Here is a 24951-nt window from a genome sequence, read left to right as displayed (position 1 = left end):
TTAAAAGTAAACTAATGTTCATGTTTCTAAAAACCAAATTAGAGTCTCTCCCTCTGAAAGGTGCACACGGTGGGATACAGTCACGCCAGACAAAAATAGTTTGTCTTCAAACGCTGTGAACTCGCTGATGCTGAGAACTTCAGGTGAGCTTTGATCCAGTTTTGTCATTTAAAAACAGGGAAAATGAGGCTACTGAAAAAAGAAGTTAATGTTTTAAAGCTCCTCCAGTGTAAAGGTGTGTGTCCATGTGTAGTGTGATTATAGATCAGCTCTAGCTTCTATATTAATACTGTGAAAGTATCAAAGCCTCAGTCCACAGAGAAATGCACACAGCCTGTATTCAGAAACTGAGCCTTAAAACCAGCCGTCAGGACTTCTGGAACTTTGTGATGTCACAACAAAGCAGTCACCAAGCCCCGCCCACCTGGACCCACCATCCAGACCTTGCAGGATTTGGTTTCTCTGAGTGTTTTTACCTGAAATCAGTTTAGTAACTCACTGCAGCCTCGTCGGCCCTGACGACGTAGCTTTTCTCATCGGACGTATTATAACGTTTTGTCTCGAAAACGCAACGATGGCTTTAGCTTTTGTCAAGCTACAATCACCATGTAGCGAAAACTTACAAATAGCCCATTTAATCTTTACTAGAGAATAATTTAAATTTATTTTTTAAGCATCTCTTCAAATTGGCTCAGAAAATTTAATTTTAATTTTAACCAAAATAACATAAAATCAGGACTGAGCTATGAATCTGGAATGAATTAGTGTTTTGCCTCCAAATGCATTCTGAAGGAAACGTGACATTAACGATGATTCAGCCCATGTGCTGTGGTCGAAAGCTCCGGAACAAGCCGGTAAGTGACTCGAAACAGAAAGAACTACAGAAGTCGAGATAATGTAAGAGTTTTTATTAAATAGTTACTGATCTGAATGTAATCAACAAACTCAAAAGATTATAAACTCATAAATCAATTAAAAAGAACATTATTTACAGGTGTAGCTCGGCACATGTTTCATTCATATCATACAAATGTGGACGTGTTGATTCCTGATATTTGTTCGGTTTCAGAGTATAAAAAGTTCTGCCGTGCTGCCGCCTCGTCACGTGACCGACCCCCCGGAAAAACACTGAGGAGAAAATACAGGAGAGAGACGCAGAAACACGTGACCGGCCTCGACGCAAGCAGCTGATTGGTCAGCACGGCCGGGGGACGTAAACGCTGTCGTTTCTGAGGATATTTTAAACCGGATCTGTAAACGCCTCCAGGAATATTCACCCTCATCGTGTCTGTTCCTGGAACTGAACCAACATGGCAACATGAACGTGAGTTGTGTTTAGTCACGGTGACGTTTAGTGTTTAATTTCCTGCAACTGAAGAAAACAAACAAACAAACAAACAAACATCTTTAACACACAAAGGAACCAAAACAAAGTCGAACAGAACCTCGTGACGTTTCCAGGGAAACGGTGAAATCTTGTGTGTTTGCAGCATCAGTCTTTTATTTTTGCTGGATGTGTCGTCAAAGAGGTGAAGACTTTGTTTCTCAGTTTGCTTGTGTTTTATTTATTTGCAGCAAGTTTTCCCTCCGACATGTGACACATGATTTTATAAACGACAGCCGGTGAGTTACAGTGTGAATGAGTCGTGAACCGATCAAATATTTAACGTAGAGTCAGTGGGAGAGAACGAGGGAGAAACACCTGGACATCTCGGAGGAAAAGTGTTTTCGTTTGGTCGGTTTAATACTGGGAATTATAATATTCTGCAGAACTCTGTAAGATGTATTTTATGTTGTTTGTTTACTGGACATTGTGTTTCTGTCGGGGAACGTTACCTGATGAACGTTTTTAAGGAACAGAACCTTCACACTGTCGCAGAGGCGGTCGAGAAAAGACACTTCACAAATCGCTTCCTGTATCCGTGTCACATGGTTTCCCCTCCTCCCCGCCCCCTTCAGAAGACCAGCAGCAGGTCAGAGTCCGTTCACTCCCGTGGGAGCGGTGAACCTCAGCGGGGGAAATGTCATTTTTCAGACAAAATCAGGAGAAAAATTTACTTTATTTGAAACTGTGTCTCAAACTCTGGGCAGATCTGGCAACACAGATCTCCGGTTTCACTGCTGCCAACGCCGCTTTCCAACCGGATAAACAGAAGTTTAGAGGGACTTTAAAGTAAAAACCCAAATAAAACTTGTGTTTCTTTGCTCAATGATCTTCTTACTGTTATTATCATTCTCCTGTTTCTGGAGGGAAAACAGAGAATATCACTAAGACTGATGATCTTGTTCTGGTTCAAACCAGAAGATGAAAACAAGCATGAATGGTGTTTCATTTCACACCATCGGCGCCGCTCGTAATGCGTCATCTTTGACCACGGAACAGCGAGCTCAGCGCTCCGTTAATAATTAACATTATTATAGATGTACACCCCCTTTACTTAAAGCCCCCTCCCTCAGATCTGTGGTGGAGTATCGCAGCTGTGAAATCCATTAAACCATAAAAAACATTTACTTTTCCTTTATTCTAAAACAAACCTCCATGTTTCTTTCCTTCCTGCTGCAGTCAGGATCTTATTGATGACTGATTGATACACAATCACACTGTGAGTCGCCGGCTGGTTTTTTAAAGAGTTACCAAAACTTTCTCTACAGCTGAAGTTAAAATCAAGTTGATTAACTGATTAGCTGATCGACAGAAAATGAAAACTCCTGCTTCTCGTTTTTTTTTTTTTTTATGGGTTTGAAAAGTTGATCAAAACGTCGCCTCGGACTCTGTGAGACTGTGGCGGCCATTTTTTTATTTTTATTTGTTGATCTAACGTCAACATCTCGTCAGCGTAGATTCGCCATTAAATCTACTTTCAATGGCAAAAAAAGGAAAGAAAAAGGATTTAGTGCCAAAATGAATCATGTGACTCGTGCGTTTGTCCCTCAGCTGATCGTCAGCTCAAGTGTTCGTTTGTGTCTCAGAGTAAAAAGGTTTAAAACGTCGACATGCTCAAACTCTCCGATATGAAAGTGGCTTTTTGTGCGAACGTGACGAAACTCTCTGTGTTACTGCTGAACAGGAGGAAGAGGAGGAGGAGGAGTGAAGGGGAGGATGAAGAAAGAAAGAGGAAGAGGAGGGTGCATGAATTCAGTCTTTAAAAGTTAAAAAAACTCCCCCCTGCCCGCCCCCCCTCTGTTTCCTCCTCAGGTTCTGTTATTGCAGAGGAGGAGTTTCGTTTAAGACAGCGCTCGTAGAAAAAGTTCGTTAAGCCCAGGTGCTCGTCTCGCAGGAGCTCAGTCCCAGTTCAGCTCAGGTGTTGCGTTCAGGTGCTCTCTGTTCATCAGAGTTCTGTTGTATTCACTCCGTTCGGGGTGAACGTGAACACTCCTCCGTCTGTCGGCCTGTCGGGCGTTTTCATCTTTTCTCCTTCACGTCTTTCTTATTGTTCCCTCCTTTCTTTCCTACCCTCACATCCTTCCTTCTTTCTTTTTCTCGTCCTTCCTTCTATCGCTTTCTGTCTCACCTTTCCTTCTTCTTCTCTCCTTCCTGAGATCTCCTCTCCTCCTTTCTTTACCTCCTCTCATGTTTTTCTCTCCTTCACTCTCTGATCCACCCCTCCTTCCTCCCTCACCTCCTTTCTTCTCCCACCTCCGATCTATTTCTTTCTTTCTTTATCCACCTCTCCTTCCTCCTCTTCTTTCTTCTCTCCTCTCATTCCTTGATCTGTTCTTTATTCTTTCTCTACCTCCCACTTCTTATTCTCTCATCTTTCCTCCTCCCTTTTTCTTCCTACCCCCTCCACCTTTTCTCCATCAATCCTTCTCCCTTTATCCTCCTTTCTTTCTCCTTCATCCATTCTCCCTCCCTCCTCCATCTCCTCCTTCCTTGATCTCTACCTTCTCTTTTCTTATTCTCTCATCTTTCCTCCCTCCATCCATTTCTCTCCTTCCCTTCCTCAGCGACAGACAGACAGACAGACAGACAGACAGACAGGAGCGTTCTGTCCAATCAGGACTCTCGGTTTGGATCACATGCCTGTGGAGGACAGTCCCAGGCCGGCTGCCTTGCTCATGCAGGGTAAACCCTGAGCTCCGGCTTTTGGGAAGTCGTGCGCCACCACGCGTCCATTCTCGCCTCCGAGTCCCGACGCTCCGCCTCCTCCTCCTAAACCGCCCACCGCCGCCATGCCGCCGCCACTGCCTCCTCCTCCCATCCCGCCAAGGCTGGTGCTCATCATGGCGGCATCAATAAGCTCCTGCAAGACAGAGAGAGGGGAAAATTTACGCTGACGAACACAGTGACGTTAATGAATCAGGGTCAAAATCAAGCATCATGTTTGTCTTTTAACAATCAAATCATCTCACACGGAAAAAAGTGATTAAGAAAATAAAAACACGTCGATTATTTATTTATTTTTAAATTAGAAAGTAATTGTGGACTGTCAACTTGAGCCCAGTACTTGTTTACATTTTGTCAAACTGTCCCTATTAGTTATCAGCACTTCCTGTTTGCAGTGAAGGTACAGAGTAAAGTTCTGCAGGTAGAAGGAGCAGAGATAAGGACTTCCTCTGGAGGTGTAAATCGCATTGAATCAAAAAATATGTGCAACATGTCTGTGTGTTCAGCTTATAATGTTTAATGTGTTCACCCCAGTTTAGCATGTTAGCATGCTAACTCAAAGTCCAGCTGAGGCTGATGGGAAAGTCATTATTTTTACTCATAAAAAGAATTGAACAAATTCCAACTCTGACCTGACGATGGCGCTGGATGAAAAGTCATAGGATCGGCAGAGTGAGCGGGATTCATCCTCTGGGGATCATGAATGTCTGTACAACATTTTATGGTATTTCGTCCAATAGTTGTTGAGATATCTCAGTCTGGACGGGAGCTGCCACACTGCAGCGCCACCATGAGGTTAGAGGATAAACCCTGACCACTTTGGTGGACACCGCATCATTTCTTTGTTTCATTTCTTTCAAGTTTCTATTTGTCCAATATTTCGGTTCATGACCAAAATACCTGCTAGACTCCAAACATTTTGAATTTGGTGCTAATTAGTATGTTAGCATGGTCGCACCCCCGGATTAAATGGGTGAATGTGACATTATACCATGAGTATTTTACCACACAGCCTCAGAGCTGTTGGCCTGGACATAGACACTCCACCTCAAGCCTCTTCCACTGTGTCGCTACATGATCGCTTGTGCTGTAATAAGTGAAATGTCAGGAAGCGATAAAGTGATAAAAGGTTGTCTGAAATCCTGACGGTGTTACAGGAGAACAAATTGCAGTGTCTCTGTCCCAGGTGTGGATGTGTCAGAGGAGGATGTGTGCAGGTATGTAGCTGTATTGATTCCTCGCCCTCTGTGCTGCAGTGCTGCTCCGTGTGAATACATCTACCTCTGCAGCAGGTAACCGCAGTGTAACCCTGCTCCGCACGCTCCTCCATCTGCTCCGACTGATGAAATCCTCCACACACGTTGTGTCACCGCCGCCTTCAGCGGATGGTTTTCAAGTCCTCGCTTTGTGCTCACACACACATGTGAAGAGAATAACAAAAGTCCAGCAGAGAGGAGGGTAACAGACTGTTGCCTCTGCTGTGGAGAAAATGGCTCTAATGACTTGTTTGTTCCTTTTGAGAAGCCCATCAAAGTCTCAGTATAAAACCACCCCAGTCCGTAATGAGGCGACTGCAGTTTCATCACATACAGACGCCGGCGATAAAGAGCAGCTCGAGAGCAGAGTGTCAGATAAAGAATTCAGCTGAAGCACTTTCACAGGGCAGTGATGTTGATGCTCCCGCCCTGTGGCTGCTGTTAATCTGCTCGATCAAGAACCACTTTAACACCAGAGACGCCGCGAAGACAACGGTCCCGATGGACACGGTTCTGAAAGACGGAAACCATGAACGCTTCTCCGGTCTAACGAAAACATTTACATCCGAGCAGAAGATAAACTCGACTCGTGTCCAGGTTTAGTGAGTGAAAGAAACTCCAGTTGAAAATGTCTTTATTTACTGAGGTTAAAGAGGAAGTAAAGAGTAAATTACATGGAGGTTTCCCACAGTGAAACAAACGACACCTCTGATAAAGACCACAGATGAATAATGAGTGATCATTATCTAAACAATCATCCAGGCACCGATTGATAAAGAGACAATTGACGTCTCGACCGATCGTTTGTTTGCTTTGTGGTAATTAATCAGAGCAGCTCACCAATCTCTGATCACATTTTTATTCCACCACTTTGTTCCAGACTCAAACTTCTCCACAACTATTTGATGGACCACTGCGACCTTCATGTTCTCCAGAGGATGAACCCTTCTGACTTTCATTGTCACGTGACTTCTCCCTCCAGCGCCACCACGAAGTTCATGTTATGGTTTTGACTGAAATATCTCAAGTGTGATTAGATGGATTTTCATGACATTCGGTTCAGACGTTCATGTTCCCCTCAGGATGAACTGCCTTCTCTTGTGGTTACCAGTTCACCGGCTTTACGATACTGAACCCATCACAATTAACCCTATAACATGTAAATCACTCAAATTTATTTCATTTAAAGTTCGACCAAGCTGTATATTTTGTAATCATTACACATTATACCTTTTTCACTTGTATTCCAACTTCCATCACGTGACTATTTTTGGTCCAATCATGATCGAGTGACGTCTGTGGTTAAAAGTTAGGCTAGTTTAATTAGCTCAAGATGGATAATAACTATGTGTTTGCAGAAGACCAAACAATTTCGGCCTCGTCAACAGAACTCTTCAACAGCAGTTTGACCAAAAAGAATCACCTTGTCAAACCCGTTAAACAGAAGGAAAATAAAATAAAACAGAACCTCTGGACCAGGTCTTAGGACAGCTAACAAACCGGACTCACCTTCATCCTTCTCGACTCGATCCGGGACTTGTAGCAGAACTCGACCAGAGCCACGAGCATGGCCAGCCCAAGCCCGCCGATCAGAATATAAAACACTCCCGCCACGTTGCTCAGACTGAGCGCGCTCGTCTTGTCCTATCAGCACAGAGAGGCGGGGTCAGGGGCAACCAATCGCGGCGCAGACAGTCGTCACATTGCTACAGTTAGAATTCTGTATCGTCTGAAGCTAAACCGGTCTCCAACGCTAACATAAAAACAAACATCCTTCTCACTAAGACACTGTCAGCTTTCAGAGGCTGTGACACAGGGGCAACATCAAGATCAATTTATTCATCACGGGGCTTTTTACTCGGCCCGTGAAAACTCCCGGTCCTGGAAGTAAAAGTCCTGTTCATTTTTCTCCATAGACGATGCTACAGTACAAATATGAACAGGTGCTTTATAAAATATCAAATGTACAAACATGTGGACAAAATAACTACAAGAGAGAAGTTTACTACAACTCCCAAGGTGCATTTCAGCTAGAAATGTCCAATCACTGACCTTAAAATCAATTAGCTCACCAATCCTGGGTGAATTGAGCAAATATGGCGACGTGTTTTTCATTAAATCAAAAACAAAGTATTTTGAATTACTGCTCTGTACCAATGGTGCTTATTGTAAATACAGAACTGGGAAAAAAAACTTCCAGAACCAGCAGCTTCTCCCGTTGCAGATGCTATCCAGTTGCACTGTGGGAAATGTAGTATCCTGCAGATCAAAACTCTGGATATCTTTGAATATTCTTCTATTAATCTGTCTTTAATAAACTTTATGGAAGTGAAGCACTAAATTGGTGAAGAAGCTCTATAATTTTCATCCCTCGTCTCCGTTGCGTCAAATCACAGCCTTTGAAAATCTGTATTTAAATGTCACATGCAGCTTCATGCAAAGAAACTCAAACAGAATGAGGGAAAATAAAATAAAAACTCATCTCTACAGACAACACTGTTCTTCTTAATATTATTAACTTAATCTACTTAGTTCTACTTTCAGTTTCTACACCACAGTTTTATTGAGTATTAAAACAAACGGAGTGATATCTGTACAATATCACTTCTGTCTTCTCAACTCAGAGAAAAGTTTTCTTAAACACTAAAGACAATGGGACTTTAATTGGCTGTTGAGCTCCTTTTTAGTGTTTGTGTGTTCGTCCGTCACATGCATCACTTTTTGGTTTTGGTGGGCGTGGCATGACTTAGCTTTCTCATCCAATAGCATGCAACCTGTTAGGAAACAAACAAAAAAAAAAATCGAACAGGAGGAAACAGCGCTCATAGTGAACGAGGCCTTTTCCTCAACAGGAAGCGCTGTGAGGTTGGGGACAGCCTATCAGTGGGCTTTCCTCTCCAAACTGTCATGGTAACCTCAGCCAATCAGCTTCTGAGAAAACTTAAAGATGCTTTAACGTCAGACTGAAAACATATGAGGAATATGTCTGGTTGTTAATGTGTTTTATAACTCAAAATTTGAGGATATTAAATGTGAACATTGTCTCTTTTACCCATAAAACCCTGTTTTCTTTTACCTGTCCACTGTTTCTGATAACAAATAGAAAGTTTGCTTCCCCACATTGCTGTCAAGTGGAAGATCAAGCCCGTTTCGACTGATGATGAGGATCAGTCAGGGCTTTTAATGCACATAAGTAACTGGTCTCTGCAGGACTAACATGTAGCACTCAATCTGAAATCTGCCCAAACTCAACATTAACGTTCCTGGTCCCAAGAGACGGATAAAGGATAATTAGAGAAAGGGAACATTAACACCTGCAGCAGCATAACGATCTATAAAGAAACAAATAGCTGCTGTGGAAAAGAGCAGGGATATTATAATAATGTCCTCAGAGCTAATTTAGAGCCTGTCAAGTTTTTATTGGAGTTCTGATATTATAGGCTTGTCTATAGTTTACAGTGAATTCTGAGGTTGGAGGCGACCGTACGTCCATTTTCCCCCCAAAAACATCAAAGCAGAAATTCTTTAAATCTGTACAGTAGAGCTGAAACAAGACAAGATAATGTTTTCATTTCATGTCTGCTTTGAGTGAATGGAATAAATCAGGTAGACGAAGGTGCGTTTCGGAAATGATTTTGCATCAGTGTGGAAATGTCCTGGTGTCTCTGTGGGGTCGTCTGTCTCTCAGTGATCACTTAAGTTGTAATGTCACATCACTGCCGTTTCAGTCTGACGTTAAGATCGCCTCTCTCTCTCTCTCTCTCCTCACCGACGACAGACTGATGAACGTTTCCCCCCGTTCGTTAGTCACGGTCTGTTACACAGCGAGCTCAGAGGAAACAGGAGGTACATGACAGATTGGAGACAAAAACATCAGCGTTTGTGTGTTCGAGTGTGTGTGGGAAGGGAAGTAAAGGGAGGGGGGTAAAGCTGTGGTCAGTGGCTTCAATTTCTTTTGGTTAGCAGCCATAAACAGAGAGAGAGGAAGGGAGAGAGACAGAGTGATAGAAAGAGAGAGAGAGAGAGAGACAGGAAAATATATTTGCAGTTTCAAAAATCTGACTTTTTACATCTGACGTGTATGTTTAAAAAAAAAAAAAAAGAAGAAGAAGAAAAAAAAAAAAAATCTGGCTTTTAGTCTGGAGCTTCTCCTCCAGGCCAGATTTGTCACGTTGACGCAGAATAGCTCCTTCTCTCTGGAGAAAGGCAGAAAATGAGCCTGAAAACGAGTCCTTCTCAAAACTCCAGGACACTGCACAACCACCAGGACGGACTAAAAATATAAATGTAAATGTAGCACCCACAGGCAGCCGGGATTTGCGATTAAAAGTAAAGTGATGTAAAAAGTCACATTTTTCCAGCAGAGTCGCTCGTCCGTCCGTCACTCTGTCTGCAGCTGCTTCCAGTGAACTGTGCTGACCGCAGGATTTTCTGGAGAACAGAAGGAAGGCTGAGCAGAGAAAAGCCTCTGAAGAAATCTGATGGATTTCTACTGATCTGGAGCCATGAAAACCCCTTATCTCCAAAACGTCGGCTAAAGCCCGGCTCATTTTCTCATCAATTTGCATAAAGTTTTGTGGAAACTAAGTTTATAAAAAAAAATAAACTCAGAATATAAGCGTTAAGTACAAATTGGAGTCATTGGGTTTTCACTCGCCATCAGAAAACGAGATCAAGTTTTGACTGATTCATCCTCCAGCTCTTCAGAAGGGTCAGCTGAGCAGCAGCGTTACACTCTGAAAACAAAAAGTTTTTCAGGAAACCAAAAATAATTCTCTGACTGTAAACACAAAGGCAGAGTTTGTGCAAGTTTGACGTCGTACATCTCATTTTGAAAGGAATAGTTTTATTCACCGTCTTCCCAAGAGTTAGATTAACAGATTGACACCACTCTTGTCCATCCGGAAAAACTGAGCTACAGCCAGCTGCCTGTTAGCCTAGCTTAGCATAAATACTGGCAATACGTTGAAACAGCTAGCCTGGCTCTATCCACAACTCTATAGCTTTCTGATTAACTGAGCTTTACAGGCAGATATTATTACCTTTGGCTAGCTTTATGCTAAGCTAAGCTAACCAGTTGCTAGCTGTAACCTTATATTTAAGGAACATGAGAGCAATATCGATGCTGTCATCAAACACTCGACTAGACTTGGTCAAACTTAATTTATGTCCCATATTCTGAACTGACTTTGAAGCTGAAATCAGTCTGTATCAATACTGAGGCATATACTCATAGAAACAGAGTTACATTCAAGTAACTACTTTTTCTATTCGGGGAATTATCTAAGTTTAGAATCTAAAACAATCACATAAAAAGAAAAGACAAACTGAATTGGACAATAGAATTTTCCAATTAGTACCAAATAATGTGCCAAAAAACCCTTTAACTATTTCTACCACACTTAGAAACAATATACATCTGCAAAAACATCTTCCTTTTCAGAGTGTACCGGCTTTGGTTTAAGGTTTCGGGGTGTGGGTCTGATGGGGAAAAAAGGGGGTGGGGTGGGGTAAACCAACACATGACCTTGGGACCAGGCCTGAGCGACCTCAAAAACTGACCTTTCTGCCGGAGTCCTTGTGTCCACACTCCCCCTTGTCATACCACCACTTGTTTTTCAACTTGTCTAAGACGGCTTGTTCATTGAGCTTCAGTACTGCTAGGTTTACTGGGATTCTTCAAAGAACCATGGGAGGAAGGGAGGGGGGGTGGGGGTAGGGTGGGAATAACATAAATAACATTATGCACCTCCATGTTATCTTATGTTATTGTTCAGCTCCACAGCAACAGGGCTGCGGTGGCTACAGCAGCAACAGCGGCAGCAACGGTGGCACCAACGACTTTAACAATAGTGGAATAAGCAGTAACAGATGCTGTGGTATGCTACAGAGAACACCTCAACAACAATAGAAAGGAAAACAAAAACAAACAAAAAAACAGGCACAATCACACATAAAAACTGTTTTGGAAAATGTCAGCGTCAAAGTGATATGCGTTAATACTCCATCTAGCTTGGTTTGGCCTGACTCCCTACGCGCGAGATGTGTATTACTATATCACTTTGGGTAACCGGCAAGAGCTGAAAACACTCCAGGATCTTTGGGTTTACTGAGCAAAGCTGCTTCAAGAAGATACAACCTGCTGTCCCAAAATCACAGATCATGTCAACTGTACTGTGTAGTTTGAAGGGCTGCTGCATTTGAACTTTTTGGAGGGTATGGAGTCAACACTGTTCATTAACAAAGAACTGACTCCGGAGGGGTATTTTACTGAGTGAGCTAACTGGATAAGCCTAGTTTATTTTAAACTCGGCTTCTGGACCAGAATCAGGAAGTTCTTTGGCCTTCTGTTGGTATCAAGATTTAGCCTGGCTCCCATTTTTTCAGAGCACTGCTTAAAATAATTTTCACAAATGACTCTTATCTTTCAAAAATTACAAATAAATGTCCCATATCTGGTAGATTAATGGTTAGGGCGCATTCCACATAACAGCAACGTCCACAATTCATGTATCTCTCTAGACTGTTAACTGTCAAATAAAGGTCAAATTAATACATTATACGGCTCTTGTAAACCAGTGGGTTTGATGAGCGAACTTGTCAAACTTTAAAGCCGAAGGACACAATCTTAGATTTGTTAAGTGATTCAAATAGAATCTGGAAGTTCTTGTGTTGTGTTTTGGGATGCGTCTATTGATGGCCATTACCCCTGTTTTAAGAAACAGTCGACCAATCAGAGCTTTGAAAGTGGGATTAAGATTGCTAATGCCATCATCCTACATAGTTATCTTACTATCAAGCTATAGCCATGAAGAATAGCTTCAGAAAAATGGCTGCAAGGTTGGGAGAAACTGATGCCGCTGTGCAGGCAGTTGTGAGTCAACTTACAAAAATAGGAACTTTAAAAATCTGCATATTTCTTGGATAATGTTGAAAAACATTAACTGCTCCTAGCAACCACTACCAAAGCTTCTGTATTGACTGAAAATCAAGTCACTTACGACTGATTAGCATTAGTGTTTTTGTATTCTGAAATGTTCAAAACTGGATGAGCTCAGTTCTAGATGTGATTCTTCTTTTGTTTTTGAAAGAATAAACTGGTTCAAGTGTGGTTGTAAAATACCCCCTGGATCAGAGGGTGAAAAAAGCTAGAAATTTTTAAGGCCAAAGATTGAATAGTTTAAAAGACACCAAACATTAAGTTATATGTTTAGATTCAGTGGTGTCATCCGGAGTGTTTAATGCTTGATAGTCAAGTTGTGGGTTGTTGCCGGTTACCCCGGTGTACCATTGCCTGTCGTTACCCGTTGGGGTTACGGTGATCTGACCTTGGAGTCCCCTCCCCCGGTGCCGCACTCTCCCTTGTCATACCACCATCTGTTTTTCAATTTGTCCAACAGGCCCTGCTCGTTCAGTTTTAACACTGCCAAGTTAACAGGGTTTCTACGGGGATAGTAACAATAGGGGATAAAAGGGAACTAGGTGTTAATGAGCAGAGGATCGCCATAGTGAAGATAGCAACATCATTACATGTATCTGGTTATGACAGGCATGTTATTATTAGTGTAATCATGAAAATAATGGGACATTGAAAGACAGCTTCACGGCTCTTCAACCCAGACCTTGTTAAAATGTTGTTTTCTGTCATTTAAAGTTGTGCATATAACAGCTACATAGCTTCACTTTGAAGGATTCTGTTATAGACATTTACGTTTGTTATTTAAGTTGGTTGAATGGTTTGGTTGGGGTTAGGCACAAAAACTATATGGTTAGGTTTAGGAAAAGATCTGGGTTTGGGTTAAAATAAGTACTTCCCTTAAGGTTAAAGCACCTTCGTCGACATAGCTTTGTCACTCAAAGGTCCCTAAAGGTTGCCCAACAATGAAATGTAATTATGGGTCGTAATAAGGCCCTTGCACTGATGAGCTATGGGATCAGTCTCACAAAAGCAGTCACGAACCATGCTTCAATTCTTGTGTCCAAACAGATTGTAGCTTAAAGAAACAAAAGTGATGTAATTGGAGTAAATCCTGGTTTGAGCATCTTTCTGATGGTTGAACATGTAAGGCACGGGCTGACTGTGAGCTGCAAGGTTCCCGATCTCCAAAAAGAAAACACATGAATGTATATAGAGAAAAAATTGCCCCATGAGAATAATAATGCATGATTCATGGGGTATACTGTTATTTTAGGCAGAGCACTCATAACTTTGCTACCAGTGTCAGATCCTGGAATTACAGGTGATCATCTATGGACCCAGGTATCTTCCGTGATCAAGAAATCTGCCAGGAAATCATCTTGGAACCATCTCTTTGTTGTCTCAACAACAAAAAGGGGAACGTTACGGGCTGAGTCCAATGTCTATTAGTTTAAGAGTTGGTTTAATACAGATTTGGACATTAACGATGTGGGATGACTGGCTCTTGGATTGTCACCTTTCTCAGGGAGAGAAGACCTATTGCATGAAGATCACAGGTATCAAGTTAATAGTCTGACTTTCATCAACTTCAGTATTGGCTTTGGAACCAACCTCATGCACCGAGGTTGGTCTGAAGGTTTGATTGACCTCGGCTTTGGACATACCCAACACAACATACATTTGAGACCCAGCAGGCCGAGGTGATTGGGAGTTGTTGGGGACAAAACCATTGAGGCTACTCCTTTTGCCTACGACTTGTAAATGGATGGATGGATGAAACAACTGCGCCATTGGCTTATGTTGAGCCCAGTTATGCTACAGCAGAAAGGTCAGGTAATCATATCTGAAGCTGTCTGTAAAGTATACAAGTGAAGGAAAACAACACTTTAATACGGTCTGGGTTGAAAAACAGCAAATTAATCCTCCAGCTGACTACTGTGCAGCAAACCTCAAGTTGCATTCATTTCCATTCCTTACCTGATAAATAAAGGAGAAACAACAGTCAAATGTTTAGACATAAATACCACGTGGAATATAAAAATAACACGTTAAGGTTAGAATTAATGACGGGCAGCAGGTGGCTAAACATCTTTTATGCTTGTGTCAATTTCCCACCATCTTGTATTTCCTTACAAAATACACAAATACCCAGAAGTTGCCTGTTGTTCCCCTTTACATACCAGTGATGATGAAAGCTATAGGCAGAGAGGAAGCGGTGAAGTTTTAATGGTGGCAGCAAAGGAACAGGAATCAATGAAAGTGATCAGTGATGAGTCAGCCAGTGGTGCGTCAGTTTGAAGAGACAGTAACAATAATTAATGCAATGAGAGCAACGGCAACAGAAGAGTTTTGTTCTAAAGTGAATTATGTATTGAAAAATATAGAATACACAAATAAAATAATATGGGGAGAGAACAAAAGAATCCAGTTACAATGTGCACAAATTAAAAACATGTGAATCCAACTACTAGAATCAAGAACAACATTGTTATTGTATTTAAGAAATGGAGGCATGTGGTCAAACTGAGAAGTTTCCTCACTTAAAACATAAATTTCATAATAAACCTTTGCTCAGACTGGTAGTATTCCTCAGATATCCACAACTGAATTAGAGAAATATTATCTAAATCTGGTCACAGATTTAGCAGCAGCAGCGCTATAAAAGCTTTTACTCTTCTTGATGTTTCTTCCAGGTTTATGGGAGAGTTTTTCCTTGTGTGAACTGAAGCACAGAGGATGTCGTATGCTGTACAGACTGTGAATTTAAATTCACCCATTGAGGTGAATTTGTCATATTAGATTATAGAAATAAAACTGACTTGACCTGACATTTGCTATCAATCAATAGCCTGTTAAAAACTTTATATCTCACCTGGACCCACAGTATTGGTCTACCTTTCTAACACTGATTCTAAATCGTCACCGTTTTGATGTTTAAAAACTGCTATTTATTTGTTCAATAAATCAATTGGATACTCTGAAAACATGTGAATTGTAACGATGTCATTTTGGAACAATACTCTCCAAATAATCCACTTAGAACAGTAGCACAGTCAGAAGTCTGACGACATCAACATGAGTGGGAAGCAGATGCTGGTTAATGGGAGTTTTCTCAGTGGAAATGATGAAAGGAAGTAGTCAACGTTAGTACTGAGACCCAGTCAACCCAGAGACCGAGAGCACAGTCTGTTCAAACTCATGAGCCACTATCTGTGATCTGTAAAAGTGATTACAAAATATGCTCAGCATTCAAGTGGTTTAACACAACAGCGTTGCTTGGCAACTGATTAGAGAAGCTGACGCCGCCTTAACTCTTTTAAAAAATGGTGAATTATTTTTATGCATCTGCAACTCTGAGCATATGAACAAGGAAACAGCAGAAAATCCAAGGAGAGTCACTTCTACAGCTCTGCTTCTTTTTCTCCCAAATTGTCAGTTCATGAAATTATTAATTTTCTTTACCCAAACCTAAAACCATTTTACTATGAGGGCGGAACGGCAAATCAATTTGCTTGGCTCTAATTTTCTGTCTCTGCAACACTGACTGATGTAGTCAGGCCCAACACACACACACACACACACACACACACACACACACACACACACACACACACTCTCCAGGGATTAAATAATTTTATAACATACAAATTATTATATTCAGCACGTGCTAATCTCATTTTCGGACTAATTTCCTCTCTTTGACTCTGGGTTGGCTGTAAAATGCTGATGTGAAGCAGAAAGAATGAGAACAAGATGTTCTCTCACAGAACATCTGATAAAAACATGGACAAAGTCCACTGACGTCTGGAACAAAGAACAGGAAGGAATTATTTTCAGATGCTGCTGTCAGGTAAAAACCAGGAATCTTCCCAGGACTGAATGGATGTTGAGTGGTCTATAAATATGTAAAAGCACATAATTAAATCATCTTCTTCATTACTGTTAAACCAACAATTAAATCTTCTACCAAGTGTAACATTTATACATGAACAGACTTGAACATAATTAAACAGTCGAACAGATTCATTTCTTTTGCTTCTGACCTTGAAAACAAAATAACACAAAAACTACAAAAAATAGATGTATTCTTCCTGACAAAAAATACCTCGGACTAATTTGTTGATAAGTGTCTGTAAGGCTTTACTCGGTGGTCGCTGGGTGGTTGCCAACATGTTATTAGATTGTAAATCAAGTTGTAGCTGCTCCAGGTGGAGCTGCTTTTAACTACTTAGCTAAACAGTTAATTTAGGCCAGTGGTTCCCAACCTAGAGGTCGGGGCCCTCCAAAGGGTCACCAGATAAATCTGATTAATGGAATAGGAAAGAGGACTCACAGTGGTTGCTAGGGTGTTTCCAGGTGGTTGCTAGATGGTTGCTAAGGTGTTTCCAGGTGGTTGCTAGGGCGTTACTAGGTGGTTTCATTAATGCTTTGGGTGTGTCAAAGGTAGCAGTCCAGTTAAAGGCACAGTTCAGTCGTTTCACAGTCCAGTAGTTATTTAATTAAATTATCAGTAACTATTAGTCAAACTGTTTATCCATTAAATAAAGTCTTGTTTTTTTTGTTTGTAATGTGAGGTTTTACCTGACAGCAGCAGTACTCAGATAGATATAGATTGACCGACAGATAGATAGATATATATATATGAAGATAGAAATGTAGGTGGGTAAGAGTGTTAGTAGCATTGTCAGTATTCTGGTGATTGTAAGGCAGAGAGACAGGCAGGTTGGCAGTCAGACAGGCATAACAGATGACAACAGACAGGTAAACAGGCCGACAGGGCAGGAACAAGACAGAGGGACACACATACTGACAAGGACAAACAAAAGAGAGAGAGAGACAAGACAGACAGAGAGACAGATTAAGAGACTGACAGTTGGACAGATGGACACACTGACAGACAGACACACAGACAGTAAACGAGCCTAAAACCCAAGACTGCTCCGTGAGGGTCAGGTTAGTTTTTGGACGTTGGTTATATTTCAAAACAGATTTTTGAGAGTAAGAAGAAAATACACGAAGCTTCTCGTTGTCTCTGAAATCTGGATTTAGTGATGCCAACAATCAATGACACCAGACATCAGCTGTCTAAGAGAGCGTCCTGTTTGAAGCAGCGCTTGACGCTCTGCAGAGGTCGGACCAGGTCACTGTTGGAGTTACAGTTCAAAGGTTAACAGTGTAAATGCTCCAACTGAGAAGCTTCAGGGCTCAAAGTCCACCTTCAGTCAAGAGTCACTGTTTGTTAAAGTGCAGCTTTAAATCCTTTTAAAGTCTGAAGTCAACAAATCTATGACTTGAGTCCAGGCCTCTGCACTTCCGCTCCTTGTTTAGATACTGACATATTCATTTTATCAAATTATTAAAATACATATTTATTTTGGTTCCTATAATAAATCTGTTAATATTTGAATCCATTCATTTACCTTTGATTCAAAAACAAGAAAACAAAAACCCACGGGATATAACGTCTCTTAAAAAGTAGACCCCAGTTTACTAACTCAACATGTGCATGTGTAGGTGATGTGGATCTATACATGCACATGGCTGCTCTGACTGCTCTACTTTCCCACAAAAACAGACAGAACAGGACAGCGACATCGACCCCACACTGACCGACCCCTGTCTGGAGATTCAGAGTGTACCTGAGGGGCGATCCTTTGGGCGTGGCCACTCCGTAGCCTTTAGAGTCCAGGTTGCCTCCTACTTTCATGGTGTCGCAGGGCTTCCTCTGCTCGATGTACTCGTTCATGGAGGACTCCAGCAGGTAGGCGTACTTCCCCTTCGACTTTCTGACTCGCAACACACCTTCGTTGGTGTTCTTGACGAACACCGAAGGGTCTGCGCTCCGCATGTATGACCACATCTTCTCAAAAACGGCAATCTTCGACCTCTGCAGATGGAGAAAGACAGTCAGGTTGTTTTGACACCGTTTGTCTCTTCTTGAGAAAGGGAACTATAGTTTGGAATAATACTGACATGTATAAAAGCAAGAAGAGCAATGTGTCCTCACCCTGAAGAACTCTTTAGTGGAGCCTCCGTCCAGGGTACCGTAGGCGATCTCCGTCTGCTTGGCCAGGTCCTCTGCGCTCTCTATGGGGGAGACCATCCTCTCTACAGTGAGGAAGGCTGCCAGGTTGGCTGTATAGGAGGAGATGATGATGAGGGTGAAAAACCACCAAACTCCTCCGACAATTCGCCCTGAGAGAGACCTGGAGAGAACAAGGAGGAAGGGGAGAAGAAAAGCTTTATTTACCCAGGATAGTCTTTCTCAGTCTTGTTCAGACTCAGTTATGAAGCTGCCCAGAGCTGACGCAGGCTGATGAGCAGCTCCACTGGATCAGTTGGGTTTCAGGACATTGCTTGAAGGTAGTCACTCTTCTGAAGCAGCAAACGTTCAGTCGCAAACCTCAAGATGGCGTTTCTAACCTAAAGGCATTTCAGTATATTAATAAAGTTCAAGAAAACTGTCTTTTCAATCCGCATCATATCTAAAAAGTAATAGTATCTGTACGTACATGCTCGCACTTCGCTCTATCATCAGCAAACATAAGTACAATTCACACCTATGCAGACGATACACAACTTTCTATTTAATTATCTCCTGATAGAAAAGAAGCTTTCTGAAGGCACCATGTTGAGCTCTTGATTTTGTTTATCAATAAAATAGTCAGCAGATTAATTGATAATAAAATGAATTGCTAGTTGCAGCCCTGGTTGATTGGTCTTCCTGCCTCTCTGTAGATCCAACACTCTGTTGATGCCATGTTCTTCTGTGTTGTCAAATTTCCCCTCGACGAATACTTTGGTTCATCACAGGCCGTTTCCATTAGAAGTTCCATCAATATTCTTGGTCCCTTCAGGATGAATCATCATAATATCTTTTGTAACCCCTTCCTGATCTTGCTTCAAGCACCACCATCAAGTTGAAACTGTCCACTATAAGAAATATCAAACTCTCAATTGACAGATTGCCATAGAAATTCCTGATCACATCCTTGTGTCTCAGAGGATGAACCCTGCAGATTTTAGGTTGGGTCAACAAATAGTTCAAACGCTAACCACAACATCTGGGCTTTTACGTCCATTTCAACACCTGATCAATAAACTATGGATATATAAGAAGATTCCTTCTCCCCAGATGATGAATCCTCTTGGTTTTTAATAAAAAAAAAAGAGGATTGTTTCATGAGTCCTTTGTAACGAATCCGGACAGAAAGTTTTGAGGATTTGTGAGAATGTTGGACTAATTCAAACCATGTTTTTGAGTTTTCAGCTGGAGGCTCTGCTGTGTATTGTACCTGGATTATTTTTACAACAGGTGTTATTTTTTCTTCAGGAGTCTAATCAATCAGTTCATATATTACATGATCGTAGTCACGTAACCGTTCATAATACTAGCACTCTGTTCTTCGTAGCGCTGATTCCTACTTGAATTTTAAAAGAGACATTTAAGGACAGAAGAGAGTCTTTTATGTACCACACAGTTTGACTAGCTGTCACAGCTGCGTATACACAATCGCACATCGACACACATATAAAGCCAGAAACGACTGCAGCACCAGAGATCAGAGTCTGTGACTCTGTGGTGTGAATCAACTCCCAGTAAACAAACATGAAAGAAGCTCAGGTGAAAAGAGGAAACAAATATTTATGTTCAGACGCAGGAAGTCAACAAAGGTTAATCTCTGAAAACATTCATGAGATACACAAGGACATTTCCATGATCCAGATAAAACACACATAAACACACAGATGCTGTGCTAATGAGCGGAGGCTTTGTGATTCTGTCACAAATGTCCTTGTTGATCATAAACAGTGCTTTAATGGAAGTGGAGAGTTATTGTGCACAAAGAATATCAACAACAACTCGGTGACAGGTTGAGGTCTGATGTACAGAAAGAACCAGGCTGCAGAAAAAAAAGAGGCTGTACAGTAATTTATTCAGCTGACGGACACGACTGAATAATCTTTGTTTTGTTTCTAGAGATAAACGACACTACAATAATTAACAACAACTACAAGACTTATTTATTTATTTGCTGCTTCGTTGTTTATTTATAGGGGACTGGGCTTCATGAAGGGAACTGACATCTAACAGTTATGCAAATGTGTAAAGAGATATATGTGACACGTCAGCTGGACTGTTAATTAACATGTGTTTTATGATATAATTGCAGCAGTTTTTGTTTATTCATTATGTAGTTTTCTTGTTGCCCGCGGTGACTGGAAACTGCTTCTTGGAAATGACTCACATTAACAGCTGCTTGCCTGTTTATCTTGCACATGGTTCCCTGAATGTCTCTGTAGTTTGTTTTTGATTGTTTAACTTGTGGGATTTGATGTTTGGAAGGTTTTCAGAGAGCTAAACCTGAGGACGCCTCCCACTACAGGTAACCACATGGTACACCTGTTGGTAATAATTCTGCGCTTTGGACTCCTCTTTTTTATCAAGCGTGATGTTTATTACTAATATTAAAGGGTGTTATGTATGAGCGTGTACATGTGTGTGTGTGTGTGTGTGTGTTATGTATGAGCGTGTACATGTGTGTGTGTGTGTGTGTTGATGTATGAGCGTGTACATGTGTGTGTGTGTGTTATGTATGAGCGTGTACATGTGTGTGTGTGTGTGTGTGATGTATGAGCGTGTACATGTGTGTGTGTGTGTGTGTGTGTGTGTGTGAGATGTATGAGCGTGTACATGTGTGTTACTCTTACTGTGCTACAGTAGGTGTGACGGCTCTGCCTGCAGGGCGGCGTCCACACCTCACATGAGCATCAAACACATCGACACAATCACACAAATCACATCAAAGAGACACTGAAGCCACACACACACACACACACACACACACACACACACACACACACACACACACACACACACACTGTTCGGGCCTCCAGTCCTGTCCAGTTCGTCTAAAGGTGACCCTGTGTGATGCTACATGTGTAGGTCAGTTAGTACAGTGCTGTTTTTCCACAGTAAAACCTGATGTGATGAGAGCTCAGCCGTGTACTGGGACCACAACACCAGACCGTGGACCTGCAGTATCGTGGATCTGGTCTCAGGTTTCAGAACCGGTACACCTCTAGAGCTGAGCCTTAAAACCAGCCATCAGGATTTCTGGAACTTTGTGATGTCACAACAAAGCAGTCACCAAGCCCCGCCCACCTGGACCCACCATCCAAACCTTGCAGGATTTGGTTTCTCTGAGTGTTTTTACCTGAAATCTGCTTTATTTTTATTGGATCACTCAGAAAACAGTCAGCCAATCAGAAGAGAGGCTCAGAGCCTCCTCTCTTCTGATTGGCTCACCGACCTGTTGTTACTAGAGCTGCAGAGAGAAGCCTGAGAGAGGAGATGTAAAACTACACTGAGATGGTTTTTATATCTTCTGATGGATCAACACTTCAGATAAAACACAGAAGAAGAAAATTGATATTAAACAAACACTAAACTCTCCTTTTTTCAGTGCAAAGCAGAAAGAACCTGATTATCCCAAAAAAACCTGCCTCTTGTTCTGACAAATAAGATATTTTCTGTGTTGAAGCTAAATATTTCAAAACTGCTAATGATGTCCGCCACAAATCCAGCTGGACACACACACACACACACACACACACACACACAAAATATATAATGTAGAAGGAGACATAGGACATTGCTTTAATGAGGTTATGAGGAAAACAATTACTGAAAAATTCATAAATGCGCGCGCACGCACACACACACACACACACACACACACACACACACACACACACACACACACACACACACAGTACAGTACATCCAGAATAGAAGCTGCCTCAGGCTTTAACTCAGCAGTTACATATAACAAACCCGGCAGCACGTCACACAGGATGTGTTTCATGATGTGTGTGTGTGTGACGATACTGTATGTCTACATTAATAAGTGCTGTATATCACTGACAGTATGGTTGTGTATCAGTTTGTAGCAGGAAATCCTCTCTTGTTCTGGAGCGGCGGTTCTCACAGTTTATCAGACACGTTTCTGATCCGACAAGAAAAACAATCACAACAAAAATCTATGAACCAAACAGGCGACGAGAGCGAGTGAGTGGAGAGTCAGGTGTGGACCAGGTGTCCGACCTTACCTGGGGGAGATGTCACAGCCCTGCTGCATGAAGGCCCCGAGCGAGAACCACAGAGAATTAAAGATCCCGAAGTCGTTGGTGTGTTCTGGAGCCTCCTTTTCCTTCTGCTGGTTCTGGTTCTGAGACTGGGAGTAACCTGAGAGAGGAAACATGTTACAGACGGACCGAGCGGCACCATGACACTGGAAACTGATGATGATGATGATGAGGAGGAGGTACCTGGAGAGTGAGTGAGCTCAGAGGAGGAAGTGGGCAGAACTCGTCGAGAGGCGGAGGAGGCCAGAGTTTCATCTTCATCGTCTTCATCCTCTCCCTGCCACTCGTACGGACTGAAGCGACTCACCTGAGACACAGAGACACGGTCGGCACGAGGACACTGTGACCACACACACACACACACACACACACACACACACACACACAGCAGCAGCCCCCCCCCTCACCAGGAAGAGCACCACGCTGACGCCGATGTAGGCGAAGACGATGCACATCCAGATCTCGTAGGCCAGCGGGTCGAGGAAGGAGAAGACGCCGGGTTTGGACTTGGTGGGTTTCTTGATCATGATGGAGATCCCCAGAGACATGAACGGTTTGGTGAAGTCGATCACCTGCTCTCGCACCAGAGTGATGGTGAGCGGGGCGACCGCCACGTCGGCTTTCTGCAGCAGCAACGATTTGAGATCTTTGGTTAGAAAGAGACTAAAGGAAGAATTTCGCAGCTGTGAGTCAACAAACGTTTGACTCTGAGCCGGTTCAGGTCCGACACTCACCCCGTACACCAGTTCTCCCACCATGCCGTTCCACATCTTGGTCTCGGCGTCTCTGGCGCCGTACTTGCCGTCGCCCACCAGCTCCAGGCGGTAGGCGAAGCCGACGTGTTTGGCGATCTCCGAGGCGAGCTCGGCGCAGTAACCCTCGTACTTGTCGTTCCCCACGAACTGCTCGTGGTTCTTCTTCAGCATCATGTAGGGAGCTTCCTGTACGAGAGACGAGACGGACGTCACCGTTTCTACCTTCAGGTTGTTTCACTTCACGCTCCAGATCGATACTCATCAACTAAACCAAACCCGACTGTCGAGTGGTTCTCAGCTTTAAATCTTTTAAACTTTAAATCTAAACTGAATCACTGGCTTTTTGTTGTTGAAGACTTTAGTAACTTTTAAATGTTTAAAGCTGAACCTCGTCAGATTTGGATTCATTAAACCAGAACTAAAACTGTGACTACTGAGTATGATGATGTCATTCAAACCCTTTTAAGGAAACAGAAACGAGCTCTAAATAAAGAGGCAGGCGGGTGAAGAGCAGCGCGTCTCACCAGGATGGTGGTGACGACGTAGGTTCGGTTCTGCAGACCGTAGAACTCCTCCACCACCGGCCGGTACACGGCTGTGTTCACGTAGCCCCTCCTCTCGTTCCAGTAGCCGATCTGAACACAACACAGCACCGTGACATCACACTGTCGTCTCCCAGTCACCTGCCATCTCTTTAAAACAGAGTCTAATAGTGTCTCTCCAGTGATTTTACAGGCTGTGTCTGTTCATAGACCCCAGGTGCTGATACAGGTGTGCACATATTAAAAGTTAAAACACTTTCCACAAGACAAATAAATAAAGTCTATAAAATGCTTTTACTTGACATGAGTCTAATTTCCTGATTAGAAACAGGCGCTGCATTTCATTTAAAGGCCCATATGGTCTGAAGGTAGGTGTCCATGTGTTTGATTATAAAGTATATACCAGGAAGAAGAAGATGGAGCTTTTAAAAAACGACGCATCATTCGGTTTCTTGCAAATAATGAAAGATAAACTTCATGAGATTGTGTGAGGGATTCAAAAGGATTCAGATTTGATAAGTGGATCAGTTTGGATTCAGCCTCGACCTCAGAGTGACATCCCATAATCTACAAAGCCAGCGTCACCGTGGACCTTATCAGCGCGTCTGACGGAGTTTAACAGAAAGCTGAGAGTCTGCAGGTTTTTACACCAAACGAGTGCTGCAGCAGCTGATCCCACTGATTATCACACCTTTAATCAAAGAGGAGGGAGCTAATTATCGAAACGAGCTGAGGCGGTGAAAACCTGCCGCGTCGCTGCGGCGTCCGACTCCACAAACTTCTGCTCAAATTAAAGCCGTTTAACAGAAAAGAGCAGCAGCACCTTCCTGGGTCCGGTGTGGCTCAGCTCCATCACAGTCAGCGTGTAGTTGGTGCGATGTCCTCGCTCATCGAACTGAACGTGACCCGTCAGCCCCTCCAGACGCACCTGCAACACACACACACACACACACACACACACACACACACACACACACACACACACACACACACAGTTTTGAGTCTGTGTTATCTCCTTGGTTTTCCTCAAACTTTTTGTCCTCAACAACTTCCTGGTGTCAAAAATGATAAAAGCGTTTCAGTAAAGACTCGTTAACAACTCGAGGTTTGTCTTATAGTTTCACCTCGTTAACGTCCTCATGATGTTTTTATATAATAACGAGACCTGACGACTGAGTGTTTCCACCTTGACCTGCAGTGAACCAATGACAGTCTCATAAAC

At 42.5% G+C, this 24951-nt stretch overlaps 1 protein-coding gene across 2 annotated transcripts in view; it reads right to left on the bottom strand.

Annotated features, from left to right (window-relative positions):
• Positions 1-893: 893 nt before the first annotated feature.
• LOC111666377 (glutamate receptor 1-like) overlaps positions 894-24951 on the bottom strand; it is a 63234-nt gene continuing 39176 nt past the window's right edge. The window contains exons 8-18 of one of the 2 annotated variants that reach the window (XM_023421709.2): positions 24553-24657; positions 23712-23822; positions 23167-23373; positions 22840-23055; positions 22616-22739; positions 22397-22532; positions 18291-18489; positions 17923-18170; positions 12693-12807; positions 6874-7008; positions 894-4244 (exon numbers count right to left, since the gene is read on the bottom strand). In XM_023421709.2, coding sequence (XP_023277477.1) covers positions 4017-4244; positions 6874-7008; positions 12693-12807; positions 17923-18170; positions 18291-18489; positions 22397-22532; positions 22616-22739; positions 22840-23055; positions 23167-23373; positions 23712-23822; positions 24553-24657 — 1824 coding nt within the window. In that variant the 3' untranslated portion in view covers positions 894-4016. Of the gene's footprint in view, positions 4245-6873; positions 7009-10926; positions 11042-12692; positions 12808-17922; positions 18171-18290; positions 18490-22396; positions 22533-22615; positions 22740-22839; positions 23056-23166; positions 23374-23711; positions 23823-24552; positions 24658-24951 lie in introns of both variants that reach the window. The other variant, XM_023421710.2, reaches the window with a different exon arrangement.

The sequence above is a fragment of the Seriola lalandi genome, unplaced genomic scaffold (assembly GCF_002814215.2).
Source record: "Seriola lalandi dorsalis isolate HSWRI2012SDOR001 ecotype SW California unplaced genomic scaffold, Sedor1 jcf7180002054674, whole genome shotgun sequence".
NCBI lineage: Eukaryota > Metazoa > Chordata > Actinopteri > Carangiformes > Carangidae > Seriola > Seriola lalandi.
Note: the sequence above shows the minus strand (reverse complement) of the source record. Positions and strands in the feature narration are given on the sequence as shown.